The 19,656-nt window shown below is 48.3% G+C and overlaps 1 protein-coding gene across 1 annotated transcript; it reads right to left on the bottom strand.

The window, feature by feature from the left end:
* Positions 1 to 1,552: 1,552 nt before the first annotated feature.
* On the bottom strand, positions 1,553 to 19,554 carry DHX38 (DEAH-box helicase 38). Its single transcript, XM_079117736.1, has 27 exons — positions 19,280 to 19,554; positions 16,819 to 17,160; positions 16,275 to 16,465; positions 15,534 to 15,638; positions 14,611 to 14,758; positions 14,375 to 14,493; positions 14,159 to 14,235; positions 13,564 to 13,719; positions 12,887 to 13,048; positions 12,586 to 12,693; positions 12,117 to 12,229; positions 10,787 to 10,924; positions 10,201 to 10,387; positions 9,860 to 10,045; positions 9,338 to 9,478; positions 9,008 to 9,118; positions 8,797 to 8,913; positions 8,525 to 8,632; positions 7,996 to 8,108; positions 7,127 to 7,335; positions 6,867 to 7,021; positions 6,292 to 6,447; positions 6,060 to 6,194; positions 5,777 to 5,902; positions 5,202 to 5,297; positions 3,448 to 3,569; positions 1,553 to 2,045 (listed from the first exon to the last, which is right to left on the bottom strand). The coding sequence occupies exons 2-27, from the start codon at positions 17,142 to 17,144 to the stop codon at positions 1,961 to 1,963; spliced, it is 3,690 nt and encodes a 1,229-aa protein (XP_078973862.1). The 5' UTR covers positions 17,145 to 17,160; positions 19,280 to 19,554; the 3' UTR covers positions 1,553 to 1,960.
* Positions 19,555 to 19,656: the final 102 nt, after the last annotated feature.

The following is a 19,656-nucleotide window of genomic DNA, read 5'->3' as shown; positions in this document are numbered from 1 at the left end:
GGGCACGGTGACACACACCTGTAATCCCAGGGGCTCGGGAGGCTGAGGCAGGAGAATTGCAAGTTCAAAACCAGCCTCAGCAACTTAGCAAGCCTCTAAGCAACTTAGTAACTTAATGAGACTTTGTCTCAAAATTTTTTTTCTTTTTTTTTCTTAAAATCTTTTTTATTCTTACAAACTGTATTTCGATTCATTGTACACAAATGGGGTACAACTTTTCATTTCTATGGTTGTGCACAATGTAGATTCATACCATTTGTGTAATCATACATATACACAGGGTAATACTGTTTCATTCTATGATCTTTCTGTCCCCCACCCCTCCCACCCCATTTTCCTCTACACCATCCAAAGTTCCTTCATTCTTCTCTTTCCCCTGCCACACCCCCTCATTATAATTTTTTTTTTAAACACAGGCTGGGGATACAGCTGCTAGGTTAAGTGCCCCTGGTTTCAAACCCCAGAACAACAACAAAAAGAAAGGTGAGTTTGTGAACAAGGTCACAGCTTGTTATTAATAAAACTACCAACTAGAACCTCCATCTTTTTCCTATTTCACTGCATCCTGAGCCTTAGTCTGTACGTAGGGTTATAACCCCAGCCAACTCCTCCCAGCAGAGCAGTCAGACACACTTCTCCAGCCCTTCGACCTAGATCCAGATCAGAAGGCTTCCCAGGCAGGCAGCTGTAAGGCCTCTCCTCACTGCAGAGCCCTGAAGTCACTCCCAATAAAGGCAAATGGAGATAAGGAGAATGGAGGCAGGGGTGGTAGGGAGCCAGGGCTGGCTGGCAAAGCTGGGCTTCCAAACTCATAAGCAAAACTGACTTATATGCTAACTCACACTGAGTTACAACAGAAGGAAATTCAAATCTTGAAAGGAGAGGGAGACTGGATCGACAGCACAGTGAGCCAGGCAGCAAGGGCTGCCCTGAGCTGGCCTGCAGAGGTGCTGCTGAGCCTCAGCCACGTCAGCAACTCACTCAGCACACCTGCCAACCAAGGAATCACAAAGCAAAGACCAAGTGGGTGCAAAGGGCCAAATACTCAAAACCCATCTCAGCAGATTTAAGAGTCTGTTTATCAAAAAACTAGCAATTCCAATGTAAGGATCAACTTTTACATGAAAATCAAATAAGCGACATTTTATATGACTTTGCAGCCATTACGCCTGCAAGGAGTAGAAACCATTCTGAGCAAAGCACAGGCCTCTTTAAAGCAACCGGCCTATCCCTGGCCGGGCAGCAGCAGGTTCCTACTCACCAAGCTCTACTCCTGGCCACCAAGGCTGGCCTCACCATTGCCCACCAGCTTTAGGAACATCCAGGCATCCTCTGAGCTTGGCCTTCCCTGTGCTTTGACACCCTAGGCCATTCTTAGGTCACCAAACCTAAGCTGTGTCCCGCCTGCCAACCCTCCCCTAAGACGCCCGGCCTAGGGGAGTGAACATCCTCTTCTAGGAAGAGCCAGGCAAGGAGAGTTGGCAAGGCTTTCCCTTTTCACTTACAGGATTTAAGGCAGGGAAGGAAAAAGGAAATAAAAATTACCATCACATTTTACAAATAATAAATTTATTTTCAAATCCTGAATGATAACCAAATTACAATTGCCTCTGGGTCTATCTTACTGCTTTACACAAGGATTAAAAAAGACATAGTCACAGCCAAGTCACTCATATACCAGGCATCCAGCGACGGTTATGCGGACAGATGGATCCAGCCACCTCCCTCTGAGCCGGCAGCACCTCAGCTGCTCTGCAGCCCCAGCTCCTGCCAGGCTCCTGCACCCAGGAGCTACCCCTTCTTCTGTGGCAGAGCCTGGCCCAGCAGGAACTGCCCGAGGGGCCTTGAAGTACACAGATGGAGTCCACAGATGAGAAGCTTTGTCCACAGCCTGGGGGCACTCCCACCAGAGGGCTCGGACCCAACACCTGCTGCCACCCTCTCCTCAGACAGCCTTAGCTCACAGCCCAAAGCGGGCTGGTGTGCGGCGAGGTGTCATGGGCTCCCCCTGCTCTTTCCGACCTGGAGTGTAGATCTTCGTGGACCTGGAGACACAGAAAGAGGGTATCGGAGACACACTGCTCCTTACGCAGCAGGGTCCCCAGCAGGACACAGAGCCTAAGCTGTGCTGCTTCTAGCTCACATTGAGGCAGCTCTGGGGCTAAAGCGTCTTATCCCCAGTGCACGCTCACTCTGCCTTCCCTTTTTTTTTTTTTTTTTTTTTTTTTTGTGGTGCTGGGGATCGAACCCAGGACCCTGTGCTTGCAAGGCAGGCACTCTACCAACTGAGCTATCTCCCCAGCCCTTGCCTTCCCATTTTTGATCAGGAGTGTAATAAAATAAAGAAAGCACTTTGTTCTGACATCCATTTTTAAAGAACTCCTATCACACACACCCCCTAAGTGAGCTGTGGCAGGAGCTTCCATCCACTTCAGCAGACTACCACTCCAGCTGTGAAATAAAGAGCTGGACCCACCTCCATCCCACTTCTAGAAGGAATTACCAAGGAATTAGAGTGTTTCTGCTGTTCACAGCAGGCCCTTCAGACCACACCTGATAGTGAGTACGATGGGCTGGCCTGGCCAGAAAGCCAACCATGTGATTAGGATTGGGACTTTGAGCCTCAGAATCGGGAGACATGTGATAGCAGCCTGATCACTGGGGAGGGGAAGGAGGCCAGAGACTGAGTTCAGTCACACGGGCAAGGATTCAATCGTTCATGCCAATGTCATGAAACTTTTATCAAAGTTCTGAACGCAAGCTCAGAAGAGCTTCCCTGGTTAGCAATACCCTGTGTGTACAGACACTGATGTGCCAGGAGGGTAACTGAGCCCTGAGGACAAAGGAATCATCACTTTTGGGGCCCTCTCAGACCTCCCTCTATGCATCTCTCACTTTGGCTCATTCTGATTTGTACCCTTTTGCTACAATAAAACTGTATAGCACTTTCCTGAGTTTTGAGTCATTCCAGCAAATTATTAAGCTTCAGCAAATTCAAGGGGATGACCAAATTTGTAGCAAGTTGGTCAAAAGTAAGGGTGACTTCCCAGCTTGCAGCTGGTGTCTGAAGTAAGGGCAGCCCTGGGGAGGACTGTGCCCAACTTGTGAAAAACTAACCAAACACCTCGTACCAGCACAGAGACCTACGACACTCTTCTCCCCTAGCCGCTATTTTTCCTAATGTCGTGGCTTGTCAGTACAGCCGTAAGACCTCCCTGCCACTCCATACCACCTCAAGCCCTCAATCAACATGACATGACCAAACACTGCAAATGAATGACTGCCTTTAAAGCAGTCAGGAGTTCCTCCTTTATCTCCACATGTGACCAATCAGCACAGAAGCAGCTTCTGTCACCAGTTCACCTTCAGAGAGTCCACTTCTCTTAAATCACGACCCGGGCCTAGTCCCTGGCAGCCTCCCAGCCAGGGTCCCAGGTGGAGGCTCACCTGACACTGCCCAGGGGGCTACGCTTTTCCTGCTCCTGCCGCCGGGCTCGCAGCTGCTCCTCAGCCAGCGCCATTTCCTCTTCCATGGCAGAGGCTTCCTCTTTGGCCCGCCGGCGATTCTCCTGGAGAAGGGGTAGAGGGACTGGCTGAGCCCAATGAGGACATCATGTGAGGAGGCCCTGTCTGAACCCAGACGCTTGCTGCACAAGATGAGCTCTCAGGGGCAGAGGCTGTGTGCCTGCCTGCCTGCCCCACACCAAGGCCTGTAGCCTTCTCTCCCGTAGCCAAGGCCTGCTTTCTCCATTGATCTACAACGGACACTGGACAAGTCAGTCCCAAACCAGTCATGCCTCAGCACTCCAGACAAATCAGTTAAGTACTTACATTTTTAAAAGTTCACACCTACGCCAGAGAGTATAGGAAAATAAGGAAGACATTGTCACCTGGCTGGAAAGGACGGATGGAAGATGTGTTTGGTCAGATATGGAGAGACCTATGCTAAGCAGGAAAGCAAAAGCTCAGCAATATTTTGCAACCCTAAATAATGAATATAAGCGATGGTCATCAATGGCTGCCAAATCCTTGAGGAGATGGATAGGAGGTGAGAATTTAGAACGGAGACCAGGCTGCTCACTCACCCTAGCATCACCTTGTGCTTCCTGAGAGCACCTGAAAGGAGTTTCACAGCACCACACAGATGCCTCCCTGCCTGGTATAGCTGAACAGGATCCTGTCAAGCTTTCTGGAATATTGACTATGTTATGGAAAGCACACAAAACAGAGGCATAAGTTAAACACCACTATGAGGAAGCAATAGGTCAAATCCATAACATGGAATATTCTATGATAGTTTCTCCAGTAAATAAATGTCATTTAAAAATTAAAAAATAAAAGTCAGCTGGGCATGGTGGTGCACATGGGTAATCCCAGCAGTTTGACAGACAGAGGCTGGAGGATTGCAAGTCCAAGGCCAGCCTCAGAAACTAAGCAAGAACCTAACCAACTTAGTGAAACTCTATCTCAAAATAGAAAAATAAAAAGGGCTCCAGAAGTGGCTCAGCAGTTAAGCACCCCTGGGTTTAATTCCTAGTACCAAATAAAGAAATAAATTTAAAAATTTTTTTCGAAGTCAGGGTGGAATCTTTCTGGATAAGAAGTAACACATATAACAATCAATTGAAAGGTTTGGATCCCACTTCAAGCAAATCAGGCATGAGAAGTTCTCAGAGATAAATGGTGAAATCTGAAAAAGGACTGGAAACTTAGGTGACATGGAAGAATTAATTCTGTTAGGAGTGATAATGACATAGAGGCTACATTTTAAAAGTAAGTCCTTGGGCTGGGGAGATAGCTCAGCTGGTAGAGTGCTTGCCTCACAAGCACAAGGCCCTGAGTTTGATCCCCAGTACTGAGAAAAAAAAAAAAGTCCTTTCAAGCTGAGTATTTGGACTTTTCAGTAAGTTTTTAAAAAAAAAAGAAGAAAAAAAAAAAGGCCCAGAGACCCAGTCACTAGAGTGGTAGGGAAAATAAGACACACCAGGAAAGCTTGATCCCAGCTTTTTTTTTTTTTTTTTTTGCAGTGCTGGGGATTGAACCCAGGGCCTTGTGCTTGCAAGGCAGGCACTCTACCAACTGAGCCATATCCCCAGCCCTCGATCCCAGCTTTTATATTGGGAGGGAGAAGTAAGAGATCAGATGATGAAGTCTTCAATCACAGGCAAACAGCACCTCCACCAGAGATGCAGAATCCTCACCTGCCGCGACTTGCCTGCCTGCTTCACGCTGTAGAACATGGGGCCCAGCTCCGCCAGCCACTCTCCATCCACAGCAGTCACACACTGCATGTACTCCTGTGGGCAAAAGGGCAGCGAGGCAGAGGTCATGGGTAGGCCAGTTCCTCCCACAGGTTCCACAATTAGGAGTCAATTTAGGAGGGCCCTGTCCCCAACCCACCTAGGCAGGGGAGAGCCCCGATACCAAATTGTCATCCCTTCTCCTATCCAAGTTCTCCCATGCTTGAAAAACACTCACTCCCACTTATATAAGAGAAAGGGTCCAACCCTGTAGAAAGCCCTTCCAGTGACACTCATCCCAACAGCAAGTAGGAAACTACGCTGCTGGCAGGATTGAGATCACTGTATTTAGAGGTTATCTCTACAAAGCTTCCCCAAACCCCCAGCCGAAAACCAGTCTTGAAAGCCCTGCAAAGCAATGTGTGTGGCCCCAACTCTGCTGGGGCAAGAGCTCGGCCTAGAAGGCAGGAGATGGCCACAAAAGCGTGGCCAGGAAGGTGGACCCACATTATGCAAGCACCTCAGAAAAGACTCACCTTGGTGGTCATGACCAACTCATGGTACACTATGTAGTCCGGGGTGTAGCCCATTCCAAAGAGGGAGCTGGTGGGGTGCAAGTGGCATGGCATCCCCGTGCGGATATTCACATACTCCCCAATTCCCTAGGGAAGACACAAGAAGTGGCCACATCAGGAACACAATGCCCACTTGGGCTGCCTCTCCATCCCTCAAACCCATCTTGACACAGGCTTGAGCACCGCCCTCAGACAGGTACCACACCAGGAGGAGGCCAAAGCTCCAAGGGCTCCCAGGGCTCACCTTGAGCTTGGCTGCCTGGTGGAAGTAGGCAGCACAGATACACTTCCTGACGATGTCCCAGTCAGTGCCACATGAGGCCAGGCTCATCCGCTGCTGCACCATGATGTCCTTGAGTTGGGCCCGCACCTCCCGGACCTAGAGCAGGACACAGGCAAGTCAGGATGGAGCACTCCTTGCCCTCCTCTCCCACCCCCTATCCAGAAGTCCTGCTCATCCGGGCTGCTGGCCCCACCTTCCGCATGGCTTTGGCATGAATGAAATGGTCATTGCACCAGATGGTAGAGTAATTATTGTTTTTCCACTGCAGGTAAACATTCAGGTAGGTCAAATGATCACTTTCGGGAACAGCAAACTTCTCCCGGATTTGGTCACTCTCCTCCTCTCGGCCCTAGGAAGGGAAAAAGGAGCTTAACCCTAGGCATGGAGGAATCAGGCCCACCAAGAATATTGGGGGATTCTCCCACCACTACCTACCCACACATAACTTCAAACACATCAATGTTACCTAACAATATGGAATAAAAAATAACTTATAATAAAATATGCTAAAGCATAAGAGCTCAGGAACAACCATCCTAGAAGACAAAAGATACTCTTACAAATTTCCAAAGCACCCCCAGAGGACCACTGATCCAACCCAACCTTGCTCCTCCTACACAACCTAACAGAAGACAGCAAAATAATGCTTCAAAAATTCTGATTCCCAGCCTTATGTTTCACTTCCAAAATACAGAAAAAGCTCTCCCCATCTCAAACATTCCCCCAAGCCTTCCTAGAAGGGAGAGGAGCCTGCAGCCACCTCCCCACCTTGGGCCTGTAAAAGATGGCTGGGACAGAGAGCATGGACACAATGAGCAGGATCTCAGAGCTGCAGCCCATGTCACAGGACACGATGAGCATCTTGGATAGGGCTGGGTCCAATGGGAACTCCACCATCAGTCGCCCTGTGGAGGTAAGACCACCTAGGAGAGAGAAAACCCAGACATTCAATGCACAGTGAGAAAAAGAGAGAGAGAAGCCACACACCAGCACCCCTAAGGCCCTACCAGCTCCCAGGGCCACCATACCTGTGTTGTCCAGGGCCCCAAGGATCCAGAGCTGATACATGGAGTTGAGCATGTTGTCCTCTGGGGGTGGGTCCATGAAGTGGAACTGCAGCAGGTCCTGCACCCCAAGGGACTTCAGCAGCAGCACCACATTGGCCAGGTTGGTCCTCTGGATCTCAGGCACCGTGGTGGTCAGGAGTTCATTCTTGTAGGCACTCTGCGTGTACAGCCTGGCAGGGAGAAGACTGGTTCTGCTGCACCTGCACCACATTGGCCTGCCAGGCCTCTTACTACCCTGGCTGCCCACAGGACCACATGGTGGAAGATCAACACTATCCCACTTCATCTAAGTGTACCCCACAACAGCCAGTAAATCCTACAGGCTGGGGGAAGTACCTTTTCTTCCCCCTACCTCCCACTCCTTTAACTCAGTCATTTCTACCTACTCAGAAACCCACCCTGCCAACTCAACTTTTCTGCTTCCTACATATCTGTTTCATTTCTGAAACCAAAGTGCCCAAGACTAGAACTATGGCAAGGTTTTATTGTCTCAGTATCTTTGTATACACTGAATCTCTACAATGAATACACTTTTTAATAATTATAACAAAGAATAATTGAAAAGTACAAAACAACCAATGACATCATTTGCTCAGCTCCACCCTCGATGGGGGAGCCTACTAATCTTCCACTACACGGACATTCACTGTAAGTCTGCCTCACACCTCACCACTCCCTGGAAAGGTTACTTATTCCGCTCAGCAGTACCACAATGTGGCAGCCCACCAGGAGCCCAGATCTTGGGGATCAGCTCTGGGACCAGCATCCCGCCCACCTCAGCAAACCAGTGCTGCACTAGATAGCAGACTAGCACAGGGCTCGGCTCCTACCTGAAGCACTGACCTGGGCCCGTCCTGCCAGCTCGCCCTGACCTCTGGTTGGCATTGGCCTGACTGATGGGGTAGATCTGCAAAGCATCCATGCCAATCCTGGGGTTAAAGACCTAGGAGCGGGCAGAAAAGAAACTGATTAAGGATAAAGTAAGGGGAAAAGCGTGGCTCTAAAACACAGAAAGACAAAACCTGGTTGCTGCACATCACAGAAGTGTCTCAGCAATGCCAGCAGCCATTTTTTGGAGCCAGAAGCCTTAAGGAATGTTCTCACAAATTTCTAGAGAGATTTCCCCAAGAAACACCAGCTTTATAAGCTCTACAAATTTATTTAAATGATCTACCTCTTCAGATTATCACAAGGATTAAATGAATCAAGCTCACACCAAAACCAGACTCACGAAATGTTAGCCTAACACCACCAGTCACGTGGGTGTCACCTTCCAGGAGGACTAAGGCCTGACCTCCCTCCTAAGCTGAGTCAACATCAGGTGAAGACCAGGGCCCCACTTCCCATATCTCCCCTTACCTTTAATTTGCAATAACCAGAATCAATAACAAACATGATTCCATCAACAGTCAGAGATGTCTCAGCAATGTTGGTGGCAACAATACACTTCCGAACGCCATCTGGAGCCTAGGGCCAAGCAGGACATGCAGGGGTAAAGACTGCACAAGGCAGGACCCAGCCCACCTCCCTCCCACCCCCTCGAGTGAAGGAACATCTCCTCCCCTTTGCTCTCCTTTGCGGGAGGAGATACCCAAAAACGGGGACCCAGAAGAACATTCCTGCTGTCATACCTTCTGGAAGATTTTTGCCTGGAGGTCAGAGGGCAGCTGGGAGTAAATGGGCAGCACAGCCAAGGCAGGCGCGTTTTCCAGTTCTTCCAGGTGCTCCACAATCTGGTCTGAGGTCACCTAAAGGCACCAGGAGGAACTATAAGATTCTAGGGCCTAAAATTCTCATTTGGACGACACACCCATTCACCACAGTGGTGATGAAGGCACATACCTCGATATCCTCTTGGCCAGGCATGAAGATAAGGATGTCCCCAGGGGCCCCTGAGAGGTGAACCTGCAAGGACTGCTTCACTGCGGCCTCCACATAATCTTCCTGTGGGGTCTGCAACACCAGTCAGGAACAGTCAGAGGGTAGCACGGGCCAGGCATCCCTCTGCAAGAAGTCCTGGTGCCTCCCAGGCCCATGTTTCAGCTTCAAAGAAGGAAATAAAACCTCGCCCAGAGCACGGTCCCCTAGGCCTAGAGCTGCAGGTAGCTCCGTTTTGCTCCATGGCATCCCCCCCATAGCATGGAGGTCAGTTCAAAAACAGACCCTCAGTACCTTGCTGAAGAGGATGTCCACAGGGAAGGTTCGACCAGGGATGTGGAAAATAGGAACATTCCCAAAAAAGGAAGCAAATTTCTCTGCATCCATAGTGGCTGATGTAACAATAAGCTTCAGGTCTGAGCGCCGAGCCACTACCTAAAAGAAGAAGTCACTCAGTAGCTCCCTTGAGTTTGGTTCTGCCCTTGGTCCTGTCCTGCAGTCCCATCAGCACTACCTCGAATAAAGCAGAAGGCAAAGCTTGCAAACAGCTTATTAGATTTAACAGTCCTAGAGATTTGAGCAACAGGGTCATAGCCAAGAAAACCACAAGTCACTCGGCTAAGCAAGAAGAAAGTAAATTACACCACCAGATTTGAACTTGACAACCCAGGGCCTCAGGGAAAAGCTGGCCTGCCAGAGACCCTCTCGGTGTCACCAGAATAGTCCCAGCCCACCCGCAGCACCTCAATCACTGGTTACTGGCAGTGCACTGGTCAAAGCCCTGGGTATAAAGGGACTGGACCCTACAGTCCTTACCTCCCGGAGCAGCCCAAAGAGCACATCTGTGTTGAGGGAGCGCTCATGGGCTTCGTCCATGATGATGGCACTGTAGTGATCCAGGTCAGCTTCCCGGAGGGACTCTCGGAGCAGGATCCCATCAGTCATGTACTTGATCAAGGTGTTTTCTGAAGTGCAGTCTTCAAAGCGAATGGCATAACCCACCTGGAGGTCAGAGAGATGGCTCACTCAGAGCTGGGGCCACCCGCTCACAATAAGCACACCTTATTCTTGAGTCCAGGTCTTGGCAGATCATACCCTCCAACTCAAATGAGCAGAACAGGAAAAAACTATTTGGCTCAGGATGCACATCCACTTACCTCCTCACCAAGGTTTCCCCCCATCTCTTCACTGACTCTCTTGGCCACCGACATGGCAGCCACACGCCGGGGCTGAGTACACCCAATCATCCCATAGTCTGTGTAACCATCCTCATGCAAGTACTGAGTCAGCTGAGTGGTCTTGCCACTCCCTGTCTCCCCAACCACAATCACGATGCTGTTGTCCCTGCAAGGAAAAGCAGTTCAAAAGGCTAAGTGAGCAGACCCAGTCGAAGGCCAACTCCAGGAAGCCTCTTCCCCCTCTCGTCACCATGGCTAGCTAGGCAGAGAGCATGCCTGCTCAGAGAAGAGATTTCCTTGGGAAAAGAGTCTCCTACAGAACTACCACCTGAGATATCTGGAACACAGTGAGGTTTAAACAGGTCCACTAAAAAAGAACAATGCCATCTAGTTACTTCACCCAGCGTAGCCCCAGACAACAGATCAGGGGAAAACAAACGAGTTCCCTTCCCACCAGACAATGCACGGAAGAAAAAAAAAAAAAAAAAAAAGGTTCCTGAGAAAACACAGGAGACAGAGGGATAACTGATTTAACACTGGAATCCTTGGGCCTGGGTGGCATTACCTGATAATAGTGAGTAGCTCCTGCTGCACAGCAAAGATTGGCAGATACTGCCTCTGCTCCAGGATTGACTTCTTCTTTGCAAACTCACTGCTGGCTTCACTTTTCTTCTTCATGTGGTCTGCAAACTTCTGTTCTGTTCTGGGAACACAGAGGAGCCTAAGCACCATGCACAATGTCCCACATTATTCCTCCTGATTGGGTTACTCCCCTTCTTCCTGAACCAGGAATGAGTCTGACAAGCAATAAATGTGAGACACTAAAGCAACCAGGTGATCTGAGATTATTTCTCTTCAGAACTAAGGACTGGGAAGTGCAGTGAGAATCTTATGGTACAACACTCTAACACCACAGGGTCAAACAGAGCTAAACACGAATCTAAGGAGGTACAGATTATCAAGTGGGCAAATGCTCTGCCATAAATAGCAAGTGACTAGGAGAGGAGTTAAAATCAACCAGAGTTACTAACTTGTAGAGAACACGTTGGGCAATTTCTGCATAATACTTAAAGGGCCAAAAGAGCCACCTATTTTAGCCATCTTCCAGTCACCCTTTCCCCAAGAGATGCTTCTTCCCTTAGACCTATTATCTGATTCCTGTTTCTAATTTCACCCAACAATAGATTCCTAAGAGATTAAACTACCCAGAAACTAACAAGAGCTAACCAATAACACCAACTTCTCATTGGGGATATTTCACACAAGGGTACAAAGAATTATTAACTCAGACAACCATTCAGAAGGATGTAAGAGAATTCAAAGAATAAATCATGAGGGACATTCGAGTCAGCTTCTCAAGGCAGGAATCCCAACAGAGAGTTATGCAGTATGTACTTAATACCTCTGTAAACAGACAAGTCACTACCTGATAATATAATCCTTTCTATTTTGGAATAGGTTAAAATAGTTGATCCTCACATGGAACTGAAATTTGACTAAGAGAACAAAACCCGCCTTCCCACCATGAACACCTGAAATACACCAAAGCAGAATGGCCAAAAGAATGGGCTCCAAAGACAAGACTGTCTGGGACTGACCCTGATGCCACCATTTACTAGGTGAGTGACCTTAAAAAGTGACCTCACCTCCCCAGGCCTCATACTATTCATATCACCATCAGGCAAAGAGGAAGTTCCTGTGGTAGTGGCAACAGACATAATACCTAAGAAAAGCTAAAGATAAAGGAAGAGAGATCAGGAATAAGATATTATGGAAAGCAAAAGATTCAGAGTGATAGCCTGCCATTTTCCAGTCCACAAGTCATGGAGTCTATGAGCTCTGTCATGACTGTCCCAGGTTTTCAAGCAAGTCTGCTCCTGGCAAAGACTACCCACCTGTAGTCCACCTTTCCATCTTCTGTCAGAGCTTTATCCGGCTCCTCCTCTTTTTTGACACCCATTATATCTCCCAGTTTGGTCCCAGCCAGTTCCCAGTGTTTGTGCTGAGCCTGAAGAAGACAAGAAAAAAAAGTCTGCTCTATCCAGTGATACAAGTGTGGCCAGTGGAAACTCAGTCCCAGTTAATGACAGGTTTCATCTAGCAGGTGCAAATCCCACGAGGCACTGGTGGCACCAGGCTACATATTCAAAGTCTCAAGCCTCCAGCTCCCCAAGCCCCAGGCCCTGTGACTGCCTTGACTGAGGACAAGTGGAGGAATGCAGTGTCCTTCTCGGGAGCTGAGTCTTGCTCCACAGGTGTCATTTCTATGAGGAATCCCACCTGTGTAGTCTAATGAGATCTTTTAAAAGGAAAAGAAAAGAAAACCATGCACAGACTTCCCAGCAAGAGTGGTGAGAAGCTAACCTTTTTGCGCTCCTTTTGCTCCCTGTGCTTCCGCACTGTTTGGCTGCCTTTCCGAGCAATGATGGCCAGGTCAGAAGTGGCATCCTTGACTGGAATCACAGGCTCTGGCTGTAGAAGGTGGAAGAAAAAGAGAAATCACCCACTAGTCTCTCCAAAGGGCCTCTTTCCTAACAGATCTCATGAGTAACGGGGCAGAGAGGGTTCCCCTATCATGATACTGAGCTGTTTCCCCACTTGTATTCTTTTTTCCTTCTATTCAGGTCTTTCTGAATGTTCCTGCCTCTGGCCACAGGAGCCTCACCTGCTTGGTGAAGACGATGCGTCCATCCAGAAAGGGAGGCACCAGGTTGTGCACCATCAGATGTACTTTGGCTGCATTGTCCTCTTCAAAGTCCTCGTCCACCTCCAGCCGATGGACCACTCCACTGGTCAGCATGCGGTTAGTCTCCCAGCGCTCATTATCCTGTGAGGACACAATGCGAGCACCACTCAGACTGCAATCAGAAGTCATCCTAAAAGGTCTCCAAGCAAGTTCACGTAGCCTATCTCAACAGATAAGCCATGGTGGCCACAGAAGCATCACAGACCTCTCTACCTGGAGTTCATTAAGAGTCACTGACCTCAAATCACACACAATACTTGTTCCAAGAAGCAGCACCTTAGATCTAAGTCAGAACATCTAGCCAGACACACAAATGGTGACCATCCATAGCCCCACTGAGAGACACAAAGAACACAGGCCATACAGGCAGGTGCCACAGTACCAGTTCTCATCCACAGGAGTGTGGATAACAGAAGTATGAGTTGCTAAGTGACCCAAGGTTTCCCTGTCTATCCTTTCCCCCCTGCCAGAGACATTTCTGATCCTGTCCTCTCAGCAATGCCTAGCGAGGCTGTCTTCACCCGACAAGACCTGATGCTTCTCTCACATCTGGACTCCAGCTCTGAATCTGCACCAACCACTGTCAGTGGCCTCACCTCATTGATCTGCCTGCGCTGGGCTGAAATTCGCTTCTGCTTCTGTTTATGCAGATGCTGCTCCCGCCGCCTCACATAGTCCTCGGAGGAGTAGGCCAGGGGGTTGTGGAACTCATCATAGCCCTCATCCATCATGTACCAGTCCCGGTCAGCTTGCTGCAGGGAGACAAAGCAACAAGAACAAGGAGAAGGTCAAGTTTATGCATGAAACACAGCAACAGGGGAGCAGATATTTGGTAGGCAATCATGTGGGTGCTGGAACAACCCTCCTGAGAGGTGCAGGAAAGTCCATCTAAAGGAGGACAACAGAGGGAGACAGCTTTACTTGGTCACCCATCACGAAGGCACTTCTTAGATTCACCACATGGTGGCACCACCGCATAAGGAGTTAGGTGTGACCTCCTGTATTAGGAGAGGCCTCGCTGCAGCCTGGGTTTCTCCAAGGAGAGTCCACTGCACAGCACCAAGCACCATCCTCAAAGCCCAGTACTGCTGGAGGCTCCCTCAGCACCCTTGGGCTCTGATACCCCCTTTCACCTGTGCCCCTAAAGTCATACCCCACTTTGAATCCCTCAAAGATGTCTGTCAACTTTACCCTCTGGTCATCCTCCCACTGCTGCCGCTCCTCTTCTGTGTCAAATGAAATCCCTTCTTCACCATCCTCACGTCTTCCTGAAAAGCAGATGGTAGGTCAGTCCACAACAACCTGGCTTATCCCAGGGACCCCCAAAAGACCTGCAAAGCCACATGCCTCTCTCAGTCTCCCCAAGATGAACCAAGTGCTATCCTGCCTCCTGCTCCCAGGCCTTACCTCGGCCCCTGGACAGCCGAGGGGTGGAGCCCAGATGTCGTCTGTCATCAGCCCACTCGTTGTATTTGTAGGAAGGAGTTGGCAGAGGTGTGTCATCTGAGTACTTGCTCCTCACAGACCTGGGACAGCAAGCCCACCAGGTACCAAGTTGAGCTGTGTCCTCAATCACCAGCTCTCCCTGCCCAGACCCCTTTACCACCTCACCAAGACCCAGGGCAACGCTACCCAGACATCACCTCTCTCGATCTCGAGTTGACGATCGATGGCTCCGCTCAGAGTCCCGATATGAAGGTGTCGGGGAGGGTGACTCCCACTGAGAGCGCCTTGAGGAGCCACAGCCACTGTCCTCCTCCTCCCAGGTAGACCTTGAAGGAGTGGCCGCATCTGGGGCCACAAGAAACACACCACAGGAAACATCCAATTACTCCCAGTCACAGCTTCAGAATCACTGACCAAAAGTTAACTCCCCTAACTTATTTTACTATTTATAAACCTTTGCACTTACTTGCAATGGATAAGATGGTTCTGAGAGTTTTTAAAAGACATCTGAATTTTTTGGGGGGCAGGGGGGTACCAGGGATTGAATCCAGGATGCTTAACCACTGAGCCATATCCCAAGCCCCTTTTATTTTTTTAAATAGACAAAGGGTCTTGCCAAGTTACCTAAGGCCTTGCTAAGCTCCTGAGGCTGGTTTTAAACTTGCGATCCTCCTGCCTCACTCTCCTGAGCCACTGGGATTACAGGCATGTGCCACCATGCATGACAAGATATCTGAATTTGGAGGTCCAGTTTCCAGTTTTCATTCTGTTTATAACAATGTTTTAAGGAATATTTAATTTCTCTCTGCAAACATACCCATCTTAATGCAAATAATTCTTTTTTATAAATTCTTCCTGAGCCCCTAACACTTGGTTCTTTCCTGACATTTGGAAAACTGGCCATCCAGCTTATCACCTAAAGGAAGCATATGCAACCGAACAGAGGGGGGCACAGTGGCACCCACTTGGCTCAGAGCCCAATATTCCCAGGGGTTCAAGGTGGAGTCACGGCTTCTGTTCCACTGCCTCAGCAACCCACTGAGAAAGTAAGTCACTCAGCCTTGTAGACACCTGAACCATCGCAAAACATCACAAACCACCGAATAAGAGGTCAGTCTACCTTTAGGTCGATGCCTTGGGCTCTCTGGTTCATTTCTTCTGCTGCTGCGCTCTGAGCCTCCATCTCGCTCCGATCTGCTGCTGTGCCTACTTCTATCCCGCTCATCTATGGAGTCACACACAGAGCTCAACACCACATGTCCCGTCCTCATACATACCCAGCTGCACCCTAGAGAAAGGACAGGCCTCCCCACTCACTCACGGGTGCAACCTGTACTGCTCTAATGCGGTCCATGGGCTCCTGAACTCACACATTCCCAGTCTTTCAAAGGGAAAAAATAGTTACTAGCTAGAAAATTTTAAACTCACAGTAAGAGTTATTTTCCTGCAAGAATTCAAAAAATAATAGTTACAAGTCTATAGTGAATAGTTTGTAGTAGGTAAAAGCAGGTAAGCTATAAAACACCGAGCAAGGCCAGCACTGGCTTTTATGTTCAGCTTCACTCCATAGCACTGTCCTTTCTCTACTACCAACACTCTTGTAAACTCTGGTTTCTTACGTTTCCTTTATCACCAATTCTCATAATAAAACAAGGACCACATGCTCAAACAAACCAGAAGTTACAAGTGACAGCTGTTCTTAAACTACCTGCTATCCCCAATCCCAGCAGGGTCAAAACCCCTCAGGCTGACATCATGTATACAGGGATCCCCAATTAATGGGCACAACTCAAGTTTCTGCAACAGGAAAAAGGATGGCATGTGTCTATTCAAATGCTAACAGGTAACAGGAACTATGCACCTCTGTCTCTTTTGCGGTCATAGTCTCCTCGATCCCGTGATTTCTCTTTCTTCCGATCCTTTTCTTCTTTGGATGAGGCATAGACACCATGTTCCCGCCGCTCCCGCTCTCTCTGCCTACTGCGTTCCCAAAACTCTTCACTCACACCCCCAGGATGGGATGGAGTCTCTACACGAGCAGACCGATAGTGTCTGAAACAGGGAGCAGCTGGTAAAGGGACCTCCACAGGAGAATATCCCTGCCCCAGACCTCTGGCTGTGCCAAACAAGTGACCTGTTCTTTTCTACTCCTCAATGCAGTAGGCTTACAAACAGCAATCACCCAAGACATTTCTAACCTCTATCATCTCCTCCTTAGCTGCCTTTGAATTCTGCCCACAAATGTGAAGAAAATGCCAATTCCTACCTATCATCAGTATTACAAACCCATAAAATAAAGCACAACCTCTCAGAGTCCAACAGGAAAACTGAGAACTGAATACAGGCTATTGTTTTCTGGCCTCCACTTTTATCCCCTCCAGGCCAAGCCACTCAAAGGACTTTACCTGTCTTTCCGGCTACTTCGGCCAGCCTGCTCATCACTGTCCTCTTCAGCATCCTTCTGGTCATCCTTGCTCTCTTCCCAGTCCTTGTAGGAAGAGATTCTGGACTTCTTCTTGTCCTCCCCATCATCCTTCTCTTCTCGCTCCCTCCGTTTCAGGGAGGCCAACAAGTCCAGTCCCAGCAATGAAGGGCGGGGAGCAGGGGCTTTGAAGACATGCTGCTCACTGGCTGCACTTTTGGTCTTGCAAATAAGACCACCAACCTGAGAGTTCAAATCAGTGCCTTCTAACCGATGGATCGAGGCGTCCTCAATGGTGTCCTCCATCATAGGCTCTGGGATTTCCCTGAGAGGGAGGAGAATCATTTGGTACAGGACATAAGAAACAAAGCTCACTTATGCTATAACCCAGAATAACTATAGTTACAGGTATGCTTAGGTAGCTAATCCTACCTCCCCCACACCAAGACCAGGACTTCTTTTCCTACCTCTTGTCAAGACTTCTCCATCAAATCAGCAACAATCTCAAAAGACCCTCCTCTTCTTACCCCCACACTAAAGATACAGATACACACACACACACACACACCACCAAACATCAGTATCCAAGAGGATATCATACAGGCAAGAAAAGACCTCACTAAGAGTTGCTTACTAGAACATGATGGTATCTATAAATTGAGTGCAGGGGCAACTAGATTTGAAGTCAGAAACTCAATTGGAAACCAGACTTCTGGCATTTTCTACTTCTGTGATGGTAAGCAACTTCATCTTTCATTGGCCATAATTTCTATATCTGTAAAGTGGAAATAATTTTGGCTTTATCTAACCCTTAGAATCTAACCCTAAGAATCAAGTAAGGGGCTGAGAACAGAGTTCAGTTCGTAGACTGCTTACCTCGCATGCACAAGGCCTTGGGTTCAATCCCCAGTACCACAAAAAAAAAAAAAAAAAAAAAAAAAATCAGAGAAAATGCATGTGAAAGCATTCTGTAGCCCTATTTATCTATTTATAGATGTAATCTTTATAATATTTAATTTGCTATACTCCTATATACTAATTGGGTTCCTTACCAGTTTTTTACATGAGTTCTTTCACCTCTCCCTCCCTTTCAACCACAAGTACAGAAGAGTAGAAATGTGAAGACAGAAGGTTACCATCCAGTTCTGTCCACTTTAGTGGCTTTTTCTTGACCAGTAGTATTTTGAAAAAAAAAAAAAAATTACCTCACAGCAGTCAAAATCAGTTTAATAACAATCCATGTTTACTAAAAATATTTATGGGAAACATTAAGTTAGGAAGTAGTGTTTCTGAAAAGTACTTCAAAGACTATAAGATTCCCCGGAGCTCAACATAAGGCACTTTCCTCTTTATCTCTCACTACACACTACCACTTATAAACATACATCTATGCTGGGCACTTGGATAAATTCCTTCATTCCAACAAGTAAGTGAGGTAAAGGAACTGTCAAGGGGTAAGGTACCTCCAGAATCCAGAATTTTGGGCCAAATTCTAATCAACATGCACAGATCTACAAAGGAGTATTGAAAGCATAATGTGGATGCAAGAACAAGAGTTGCATTTTGAACACGTCATCAGACAGAATAGAAAAGAGAACCTGTATGCTGGTGAAGTCTATATGCATGTGAGGAAATCCAGGGAAGAAGACTGAGATTCACAGGCTCTCCCCAGCAGTCATCTGAACTAGGAATCATGCCCCTAAAAGGCCACTCTATGCAAGCAATGGAACCTGGTCTGCCTTGTTGACTGCTATGGCTAGGTGCCTAGCAATAGAAACATGTGATGAATAAATGAATAAGTAAATTTAAACTGAAATGAGAACTGGAAGTCAAACGTTTCTAGAAACAGCATGAAAAGATAGCAGTAACACAGGACATGGGAGAGAGGACGTAACTGCTGCTGAGAAGACCAAACAGAGTTAAGAGGCCAGAATCTGCAGAAAGATTAATAGCAAAGAGGCCAGAGGGTACCAGAAAAACACTGAAGAAACCTGGACTTACTCGTTCAATAATTATTCATTGACTGCCTCCTTGAGCCATCACTGTTCCAGCAAAAGGGATAGACAAAAATCCCTGGCCCCTTGGAGCTGACATTCTAATACAGGAGGTCATCGCCAAATCTCCTGGTTGAGATACTACTGTGAGAGAGAAGAGGAAGACACGAGGAGCCCTATTCAGACTCCCACACTGCCTGGGAGTGGGCTAGGGCCTAGGGGCGCAGAGCGACCCTGGACAGCACTTCTGGATCTCAGCATCTAACCCGAGAAAGAAGAAAGGAAGCAGAATGGACACAGCATCCCCGAGGCAAGTAAAGCAAGTTGGGTGACAAGGACGGAAAGAACTTTACAAACTAGGTCCCAAACCTAAGCCGGGGGCCGGTATCTGTCTCCTGGAGCCGCCATGATAGGCCAAGGATAGGTCATGAAGGAAGAAGGGACACTCACCTCACCAAGAGCGACTCTTGGGACCCTTCTGTTTCGGATTTGGGGGTGCTGGAGCTGCCACCCCTTGGTTTGAAGGCCTCAAAGAGACAAATTCCGCTCCTTGAAAGCCGCCATTATCCTCCCATAACGCCTTGCGCGGCCCCCTCTACCTCCCAAAGACACCATCGAGAACATCCCGGAAACGTTGGCCTCTAGGCCAAGTGTGGGGCAGAACGAGAACAAGCTCTCAAAGCTAGAGGGCCTTCTGGGGCTCTGCTCTGATCAGAGTGACCAATCACTCTGTTAATGAAGTGGCCAATCGCGCCTAAGCGGAGAGGTGAGACCCCGGCCTCGAGTCTGTGTGCGGGAGAGCCGGAGGCGGGGCGCGACTTTAGAAG

Source organism: Sciurus vulgaris (genome assembly GCF_902686455.1).
Source record: "Sciurus vulgaris genome assembly, chromosome: 17".
NCBI lineage: Eukaryota > Metazoa > Chordata > Mammalia > Rodentia > Sciuridae > Sciurus > Sciurus vulgaris.
This window is presented reverse-complemented; position numbering and strand designations above follow the sequence as displayed.